This window comes from Ovis canadensis, chromosome 12, assembly GCF_042477335.2.
Source record: "Ovis canadensis isolate MfBH-ARS-UI-01 breed Bighorn chromosome 12, ARS-UI_OviCan_v2, whole genome shotgun sequence".
NCBI lineage: Eukaryota > Metazoa > Chordata > Mammalia > Artiodactyla > Bovidae > Ovis > Ovis canadensis.
Genome location: NC_091256.1, coordinates 43,274,247 through 43,284,874, shown reverse-complemented (window position 1 = coordinate 43,284,874; position 10,628 = coordinate 43,274,247). Strand labels below are relative to the sequence as shown.

The window sequence follows — 10,628 nt, the reverse complement described above, 5'->3', positions numbered from 1 at the left end:
ATATAAACCTGTATGATCTTTTAAAACAAATATAAGATTACACTCTTTTATAACTTGCATTTTCCATTTAACAAAATTCTGACTTCCCATGTCTGTAGATGGATGGACTTCCCTGGTGGTTCAGATGGTAAAGAATCTGCCTGCAGTGCAGGAGACCCCGGTTTGATCCCTGGGTCAGGAAGATCCCCTGGAGAAGGGAATGGCAACCCACTCCAGTATTCTAGTCCAAAGAATTCTATAGACAGAGGAGGCCGGTAGGCTACAGTCCAGAGGTGGTGAAGAATTGGATACGACTGATTGACTAACACTTTTCATGTCTGTAGATATCCATTTGTTTTCAATATTTCATTGTATTTCTGTACTATAATTTATTTAAACAATCCACTATTAGATTGTCTCCAGTTTCTAATAAACAATGTGATATCACATGCGATGTTAGAGCTAAATCTGTTTAAAGTGAAGTCACTCAGTTGTGTCCGACTCTTTGGGACCCCATGGACTGCCTATCAGGTTCCTCCATCCATGGGATTTTCCAAGCAAAGATACTGGAGTGGGTTGCCATTTCACTCTTAATTATTTCCTAAGCTACATCATTAAAAGTGAGTTGCAGGGTATGCACATTTTCAAGGCTTTGCTGTATTGACACATATTCCTCAAAAACCACTGTGCTAATTTATTCTCCTCCAGCAGTATAAGACAGCATTTCTCTGAACCTTTCCTAACACTGTGCATTTATTATGACTAAAAGAATATTTTGTCACTTTGATTTAAAAAAGTAGCATCTCACTATTTAATTGGATTTATTTTATTTCTAATGAAAAGTTGTATACTTGTTGGTCATTATTTTTTTGAAAATTACTAAACATTATTATCCAGTAGCCAAAAATACAAAGTTGTTATTCTGCTTTTTCAGTTTTATATGAGAGAAATAAAGGCATTTAAACAGTGGAAATTAGATTCTTGCAAGTCCCTAGGAAGAGTATATAATCTGGAAAAGCAGAAGAGAGCTGAAAGCTGAAACTTAGGGTTTATCTTGAGATTTGTCAAGTAATTAATTAGTCACTTAGTTCTGCTATAAAGTAAGACTGTCATCTCTTCATTCCCCTCACATACAATAGCCTCTCAATAAAGATGTGTGAATCAGTTAACTGCTATTTGCTGTAGGTAGATAGAGGTAACCCATGCTTGCTGCTGTAAGTATAAAAGCCTGCAGTTCCTATTGAGGACAGCAACTGATTTTTCCAAGGCCTGATTGCTTCTACAAAATTTTTTTTTAACAGGGAATCAAAGATGAACAATGGTGTACTGACATTTTACATATTGTTACTATGCTGTGTATGAATGAGGCTATTCAGGTAAATCTAACATATAACTAATGAGGACTTCTGCTCTTGTAATAATGGATAGGAAAATTGGGCTGACCATCCCACTTAAGGCAACTAGAAAGGGTGGAAAATATTTTAAAAATCCAAAGGCATCAGCGAGCACATGAGTATTTTTTTTAAGAATAAATAGACCAGGATCACTGAGAAGATGGAGGCCCTAGGAGGTGGACTTAATGTTTTGGGCCACTGCACTCATCAAACTTGATGAGTTTCCTGCACTCATCAAACTTGAAGGAAGCACTTCAGAGGCTGATGGGTATTTTGACAGCCTTCCAGAAGTAGGGGACAGAGCCTGTCTAAGGGGAGTAGACCTGGTGAATGCCCCTCACTTTGGTTTGAAGCCCTCTACACCCCAGGAATAGGGGTGAACAAGAAGTAGGAAAGAGAAAGACTTTCCTAGGGGATTGCAGCTCAGCTTCCAATTATCAGAATCACTGCAAATGGTGACTGCAGCCATGAAATTAAAAGACATTTGCTCCTTGGAAGAAAAGCTATGACCAACCTAGACAGCATATTAAAAAGCAGAGACATTACTTTGCCAACAAAGGTCCATCTAGTCAAACCTATGGTTTTTCCAGTAGTCATGTATGGATGACTGAGTTGGACTGTAAAGAAAGCTAACTGATGCTTTTGAACTGTGGTGCTGGAGAAGACTCTTGAGAGTCCCTTGGACTGCAAGAAGATTCAACCAGTCCATCCTAAAGAAAATCAGTCCTGAATATTCATTGGAAGGACTGATGCTGAAGCTGAAACTCCAATACTTTGGCCACCTGATGCAAAGAACTGACTCATTTGAAAAGGCCTTGATGCTGAGAAAGATTGAAGGTGGGAAGAGCAGGGGACAACAGAGGATGAGATGGTTGGATGGCATCACCAACTCAATGGACATGACTTTGAGTAAGCTCTGGGAGTTGATGATGGACAGGGAAGCCTGGCATGCTGCAGTCCACAGGGTTGCAAAGTGTTGGACACGACTGAGTGACTGAACTGAACTGATCCTAGATGGGGGGCTTCCTCAAACCCTTGGCATAAGCAATCAAAAACCCTCTCTACATGAAAATATCATCCTAAACTTGAAATTGTTTCTACAAACAACTTTGCTACTGTAATATCTTGACTACAATAAAATATAATCAAGCACACAAAACAATGAAAAACCAGAAAAAAGACAATGGAACAGTCCCATAGAGGATGGTGACATTGAAGTTTTCAGACATAGACTATAAAGTAACTCCTTTTTCTGTTCAAGGAGATATACACGGTTTGGAAATTTCAGCAGATACCTGAACATATGAAAAAACAAGTGAATTCTAGAATTTTTTTTAAAACCCAATAACTAAAATTAAGAATTCAATGGAAAGGATAACTAACAGATATGTAAGACTGCAACCCCAAACCTTATACAACATTACTGATAAAAATTAAAAGAAAATAAATTTATTAAATTTATTGGGCCATAAAACTGCAGTCCATAGACAAAATCCATTCAAAACAACTTCTGATTTATTGAGATTCAGGAGTCTGCAAGCCAAGAATGGTTCTCACCTTTTAAAATGGCTGTATAATTGTCTACATAATAGCCTCAGTTTTTCCTCTAAGAAACAAAGCCTGAAATATGTATTATCTGGTCTTTTAGGAAAAAAGTTTGCCTACTATTGGCTAATACTGTAAAGATGTCAACTTTTCTCTAAATTGAGATATACATTTAATAAAATCTCAATAAAACCCCAACGTTTAAATTTTTTTTGCAAAGTTAAACAAACAGATTCTAAAAGTTGTATGAAAATGCAAAGGACTAAGAACAGCCAAAGGTATCATGGAGACAAACAAGAGGGGAGAATTCTTCTATTAGACAGATATCACAGCTTGTCACACGGATAGATGAATGACTAACAGAACAAAATAGCTCAGAAATAGACCCACGTGTATGGATGCTTGATTCATGACAAAAGTGGGAGTCATGATTTTGGCATAAGGAGAGCTTATGAAATGCTGATAATGTTCCACTTTTTAAAAATTTGCATAGCAATTATGTAACAAATTATTAAGTATCATACACATCTTTTGTGCACTTTCCTGAATATATGTTTTTATAATAAAACGGATTTTAGAAAAATGTAACCAGTGAATGATCTTAAAAAAAAGCTTATCTTCCTAAACATTAGATTCTTAGATCCTTCAAAATTAGATTACATTTCTTATCTATTATCTACTAAACCTATATACATTTAAAAACTAAAACCTTGATTCTGCTTGCTCACCTCCAAGGAAGGTAAGTTCTATAAGTGTAGGGACCAAGAATATTCTGCTTACTATTACAAGTTTTATGCCTGGCTCAATGTCTGCCACATTTTAATAGTTTGATAAATACTTGTTAAGGGAATTCAAACTTCATTGGATGTTATGCTATTTTAAGGAGACTAATTAAAAGTATTCATGAAAATTTTAAAAATGGCTGGAGATTAGAATGAATGATATTTCTGATGCAGGAATAGTGGGTTAGAAATTAGGTATTACACTTTTTGACAAAGACATGAAAACAGACGTGGTACAAGATCATGCAGACTGTAAATCAATGTGGCCATGATTTTTGGCTAAGTCCTCTGAGGGTAAGAAAGTAAAGGTGTTAACATCAGTGGTACCAATCTTTCAATTGTAATCAAGGATTCCTGAATGTGTCTAAATGTCAGAATTTAGGGTTAAGTGACAGAAGTGTCCACTTCATTCACTTCACTTGAAATGTATTTTGCTTCATATGGAAACAATGTTATCCATGAGTAGTTTGTAGCCTATGACATAAACTGTATGAACCCCAAACACGAGATCATGACAAACAATTCTAATTTGATATGCTAGGAATATGTCCTCTGCCACAATTAGTGCAGGGTCCTGAGAGAATCATTTCCTAGGCAGGTTGATAAGAAGTCTAGGGGTCCCCAAGGAGAGAAGAGTCTGGAAATCTCAAGGAGGAAGAAAGGACAAACTTTTTTTCCTTCTCTACATTCCTTAGGACTATATAACAACAATGTATTCTGCCTGAGGACAGTCTCTGGATTAAACCTGGCTAATTCTGTTATCTTCAAATATAAATTATGGGAGTAGGTCTGGTGAGGTCTTTAAAACCTCCAGACATTCTTTGGATTTACTGGAGAGTATATAACTCCATTGCTAACACTAACAAGCGGGTACTCTTTCTGCCCCCTTCTGATGCCTATGTCAGAAGCTTTCTCTATCTCCTTTATACTTTAATAAAACTTTATTACACAAAAGCTCTGAGCGATCAAGCCTCGTCTCTGGCCCCAGATTGAATTCTTCTCCGGGGGCCAAGAATCCCAGCGTCGTGATTCAACAACAACCTTTCAGTCCCTAGTGACCCCAGACAATCTATTTCAGATTAGGGGCCAGGATGGAACCGTGACCTGGGGAACTGGTGAGGATATGAAATGTGGGCTGGAGACGTATGGCTGTAAGGAGGTGAGGGGGGAGTGATCAGTTCCCACGGGTTTATACATTATCTTTTCCTCCCACTTTGTCCTGAACAAGCTCTGGTATGAGATGTGAAATAGGGGTTGGGTGGCTATGGGAGTTCCGTTTTAGGGAGAAGTTGCCCCAGTCAAAGGGGAGGTAAAGTTCAAGATAAAACAATAGGGCTTTCAACAGAAAGTGAGCTCACCCAAATTGGGCAACTCTAATAAGGCAACCACCAATTGTAAGTAATCAGTCATTTGAAAGCAGGCCTTGGCACTGGCTCAAGAACAAATAGCTGAGGCATGGTCCTGGTGTCTCTCTACCTTGATTCTTTACTGCTGCAAGAACAGGATATTCTTGTTCCCACAAAGCCACTCCATCTTATTTTGTGTGCTCCCCCCCCCCCTCACCTCACTCCTCTTGCCCAGCAATTCCATGTCATTTAATTGCTGTGTGGTGGGGAAAATCGTATATATGGAAAGGATGCAGACTTATCAGATTCCTTAGATTGCTTCAAAATTAGAGTTAACCATGGACCTTTCCTTCTGAACTTTGATGTGTCTACAACAGTGCTGGAGTTGAGGTATGAAAATAAAGGAGGGTGTGTATGAAAATAAATACAGGAAATGTCATTTTAAATGGAGTCAGGAAGTCTTGAAAAGGGAGCTCTCACCCACTTGCCACTTATTGCAGTCTGAATAACCAGCAGCAAGAAGGAAGATAAGAATATTACTTTTCTTCTGGTATAAGGGAAGATATTTTTCACAGAGCAATTTTATCTCTTGCTTTTAAGAGAAAGGAAGGAAGACCCCTCCCTGACCTACTGGCAATGCATTACCACTTACACCCAAAGAGAAACTGCATAACATCCGACCCTGGCTCTTCTCCAGTGAACGTTTGTTCAAAACAACTCAAGCATTTCCTCCTAAAACCTAATAAAAGCAGGTCCCTTCCCCTTTGTTCTCCAAATTTGTCTATGATTCACCAAAGTTTGCCTGTCCCGAATTGCAATTCTCTGCTATTCCCAAACAAACCCATTTTGCTGATTAAATAATTGACTGCTTTATTTTCGTGTTTGAGGATACCAGCTGCTGATCAAATGCTCTTTCAACTGCAATACATATTAACTATGACATCTAGTTCTGATATAAATTTGCTTCGCAAGAAATGGGATAAAATCGCATAAAATGTAATATCTCTCAAATCATTTGTATATAGACAATCCCATTCTCTAATAGTCCCTGGAACAAATTTTACAACTTTTATTCAGTGATTCATTAAGTCAGTAAACACTGAGAACCTACTAGAAAACAGGATTATGCTGGGCACGATAAAATAAAGACGACTAAAGATACAGCTGTCGTCCTCAAGGACATAAATTATTTGGGGTACAAGTAAACAGATTATAATACTATGTGATAGCTTTGTTGTTTATTTTGGCTTTACTGCAAGATTGCAAATCCCTTTGCAAATCAGAATGCTACCCTATTTCTTTGTACTCAAGTGCACGAGGTAGTGTTGGGCATAAAGCAGATGTTCAATAAGCACACGTTGCTATTCATTTCTGTTCAATTTTAAAATCACTTATCGAGTGCCTGCTTCCTGGAACAGAGAGGGTACTGCTAGGTACGTAATAGCTATCGCAGCGATTATATGCTGTCACAATGAAGATTTGAGCTAACCGATACACTAGCTTAAAAGTTTCACCTTCATCCAATCAATTCACATTTTCCTAAGTGGTTATGCTACTTCATTCCATAAAAACACAGTTTTGCTTTTCCTAAAATCTGATTTACATTTTCTCCTCCAGCAGCTAACTGGGGAGCCTCGGCGTGCGCTTGCACGCATGCGCACACGCCAGCGCCTGGCGAAGAGCCCCCGCCCGCGAGCACCTCCAGCCACCCGCATCCGTTGCACGGCCGTTGGGTAGTGGCGAGCCGGCACCATGTCCGCCGCGGGAGTGGCGTTGTTGTTGTCCTGCCTGAGCTGTTGCGGCTCGGCCCTGTGGAGGTAGAGAGACGGCAGTCGCGGGAAGGGGCGTCCCTGGGGCTGGGCAGGCGGGGCCACATCCTTGCGCCTTAGCGTCGCGTGGCCTGGGACTCCGGTGGACCGCAGCCTCGTTCCCCAGTTCTGGCGCCAACACCAGCTCCCCGCCGCCCGTTCAGTGTTTTCAGTGAATGAGGGCGGGAAATGAGGGCACGCAATTGGAGAAGGGAACGGCAACCTAATGGCAACCACTTCAGTCTTATTGCCTGGGGAATCCCATGGACAGAGGAGCCTGATGGGTTATAGTCCATGGGGTCGCAAATAGTCGGACACGACTTAGCGACTAAACAACAAACAACAACAAGTTAGGGTTTAGCTGTCTCCCCAAGTTCCCGCCGTAGTTTCGCGTTACTTCCACGTGTCGGTTTCCTGGATAGCGGGTCCCACTCTGAACCCCTTTGGCAGAGAGAAGCACAGAGAGGACCAAAAAGTCTCCACCGGGAATGAGGGTGGGGGCACTTCACTAGGGTAACTAGGTAGTTGATAGTTTATGTAGTTGTGGTTGAATGATTTGTGAGAGGGTGCTTTTAAAATGTGCACAAAGTAAGAATATGTAATACCCGCAGAAAGTGGGTTGATAATGAGGAAGGAAAACTTTAAAGTTCTGAGGGATCCTCCATGTAAGTTTTTTGGTCAGCATTAGGTGGCTGCTGGATTGGAAGGTGTATCAAAATATTTTTCATTTTCATCACAGGTTAAAATACAGATAGTTAACTGGAAAAATCACATTTTGTGAATATTCTGTTTATTACCTTCTAAGCCAGGTGGCGATAGTAGTAAAGGACCCACCTGCTAACACAGGAGACGTAAAAGACTCGGATTGTATCCCTGGGTTGGGAAGATCCCTGGAGGAGGACCTGGCAACCCACTCCAGTATTCTTGCCTGGAGAATCCCGTGGACAGAGGAGCCTGAAGGGCTACAGTCCACAGGGTCGCACAGAGTCAGACATGACTGAAGTGACTTAGTGCACATTAAAATGTTAGGATACCAACAATAAAACTGTTATAGAGGTTTCAGAGCGAAGGGATCCATGGCATCTCAGTGAACAGATGGAGAAGTCAAACAGAATAAAAGCAGTGGTTGGAAAGTCATTGAAGTACTGAGAAAAAAATTAGAACATAGCATTCTGACAGAACTCTTAAAAATTAATATTCTTTCAGTTCAGTTCAGTTCAGTTGAGTCACTCAGTGGTGTCTGGCTCTTTGCGACCCCATGAATCGCAGCACGCCAGGCCTCCTGTCCATCACCAGCTCCTGGAGTTCACTCAGACTCACGTCCATCGAGTCAGTGATGCCATCCAGCCATCTCATCCTCTGTCGTCCTCTTCTCCCCCTGCCCCCAATCCCTCCCAGCGTCAGAATGGGTCTTTTCAAATGAGTCAACTCTTCGCATGAGGTGGCCAAAGTACTGGAGTTTCAGCTTTAGCCTTATTCTTTCCAAAGAAATCCCAGGGTTGATCTTCAGAATGGACTGGTTGGATCTCCTTGCAGTCCAAGGGACTCTCAAGAGTCTTCTCCAACACCACAGTTCAAAAGCATCAATTCTGTGGTGCTCAGCTTTCTTCACAGTCCAACTCTCACATCCATACATGACTACTGGAAAAACCATAGCCTAGACTAGAGGGACCTTAGTTGGCAAAGTAATGTCTCTGCTTTTCAATATGCTGTTTAGGTTGGTCATAACTTTTTTCCAAGGAGTAAGCGTCTTTTAATTTCATGGCTGCAGTCACCATCTGCAGTGATTTTGGAGCCCAAAAAATAAAGTCTGACACTGTTTCCACTGTTTCCCCATCTATTTCCCATTAAGTGATGGGACCGGATGCCATGATCTTCGTTTTCTGAATGTTGAGCCTTAAGCCAACTTTTTCACTCTCCTCTTTCACTTTCATCAAGAGGCTTTTTAGTTCCTCTTCAGTTTCTTTCATAAGGGTGGTGTCATCTGCATATCTGAGGTTATTGATATTTCTCCTGGCAATCTTGATTCCAGCTTGTGCTTCTTCCAGCCCAGTGTTTCTCATGATGTATTCTGCATAGAAGTTAAATAAGCAGGGTGACAATATACAGCCTTGACGTACCCGTTTTCCTATTTGGAGCCAGTCTGTTGTTCCATGTCCAGTTCTAAGTGTTGCTTCCTGACCTGCATACAGGTTTCTCAAGAGGCAGGTCAGGTGGTCTGGTATTCCTATCTCTTGAAGAATTTTCCACAGTTTATTGTGATCCACACAATCAAAGGCTTTGGTAGAGTCAATAAAGCAGAAATAGGTGTTTTTCTGGAACTCTCTTGCTTTTTCCATGATCCAGCGGATGTTGGCAATTTGATCTCTGGTTCCTCTGCCTTTTCTAAAACCAGCTTGAACATCTGAAAGTTCACGATTAACATATTGCTGAAGGCTTGCTTGGAGAATTTTGAGCATTACTTTACTAGCATGTGAAATGAGTGCAATTGTGCAGTAGTTTGAGCATTCTTTGGCATTGCTTTTCTTTGGGATTAGAATGAAAACTGACCTTTTCCAGTCCTGTGGCCACTGCTGAGTTTTCCAAATTTGCTGGCATATTGAGTACAGCACTTTCACAGCATCATCTTTCAGGATTTGAAATAGCTCAACTGGAATTCCATCACTTCCACTAGCTTTGTTCATAGTGATGCTTTCTAAGGCCCACTTGACTTCACATTCCAGGATGTCTGGCTCTAGGTGAATGATCACACCATCATTATTATCTGTGTCCTGAAGACTTTTTTGGACAATTCTGTGTATTCTTGCCACCTCTTCTTAATATCTTCTGCTTTTGTTAGGTCCATACCATTTCTGTCCTTTATCGAGCCCATCTTTGCATGAAATATTCCCTTGGTATCTCTAATCTTTTTGAAGAGATCTCTAGTCTTTCCCATTCTGTTGTTTTCCTCTATTTCTTTGCATTGATCGCTGAAGAAGGCTTTCTTATCTCTTCTTGCTATTCTTTGGAACTCTGCATTCAGATGCTTATATCTTTCCTTTTCTCCTTTGCTTTTCACTTCTCTTCTTTTCACAGCTATTTGTAAGGCCTCCCCAGACAGCCATTTTGCTTTTTTGCATTTTTTTTCCATGGGGATGGTCTTGATCCCTGTCTCCTGTACAATGTCACGAACCTCAGTCCGTAGTTCATCAGGCACTCTATCTATCAGATCTAGGCCCTTAAATCTATTTCTCACTTCCACTGTATAATCATAAGGGATTTGATTGAGGTCATACCTGAATGGTCTAGCGGTTTTCCCTAGTTTCTTCAATTTAAGTCTGAATTTGGCAATAAGGAGCTCATGATCTGAGCCACAGTCAGCTCCTGGTCTTGTTTTTACTGACTGTATAGAGCTTCTCCATCTTTGGCTGCAAAGAATATAATCAGTCTGATTTTGATGTTGACCATCTGGTGATGTACATGCATAGAGTCTTCTCCTGTGTTGTTGGAAGAGGGTGTTTGCTATGACCAGTGCATTTTCTTGGCAATACTCTTTATAATATTCTTTATAAAATGAAATAATAAAACCTATCATGGTTTTGTGAGGCATGAAAACCATGATATATTTCAAACTTTTAAATCATGTATCAATAAATTATGGTAGTTGATATTATTTAGGTTCACCTGTGAGCTAAGGAAGTATATAATGTTTGCTATGTTGTATACCAGCGATCACCAAGCTTTAGTGTAAAGAATTAGATATTAAATATTTTAGGCTTTTTAAGCAATGCTATA

The 10,628-nt window shown here is 40.3% G+C and overlaps 1 protein-coding gene across 1 annotated transcript in view; it reads left to right on the top strand.

Annotated features, from left to right (window-relative positions):
* The first annotated feature begins 6,719 nt into the window (after positions 1-6,719).
* The window catches only part of CATSPERE (catsper channel auxiliary subunit epsilon), a 152,645-nt gene continuing 148,736 nt past the window's right edge, over positions 6,720-10,628 (top strand). The window contains exon 1 of the mRNA XM_069545510.1: positions 6,720-6,863. Within this exon, the coding sequence (XP_069401611.1) occupies positions 6,799-6,863 (65 nt within the window). The 5' untranslated portion in view covers positions 6,720-6,798. The remainder of the gene's footprint in view (positions 6,864-10,628) is intronic.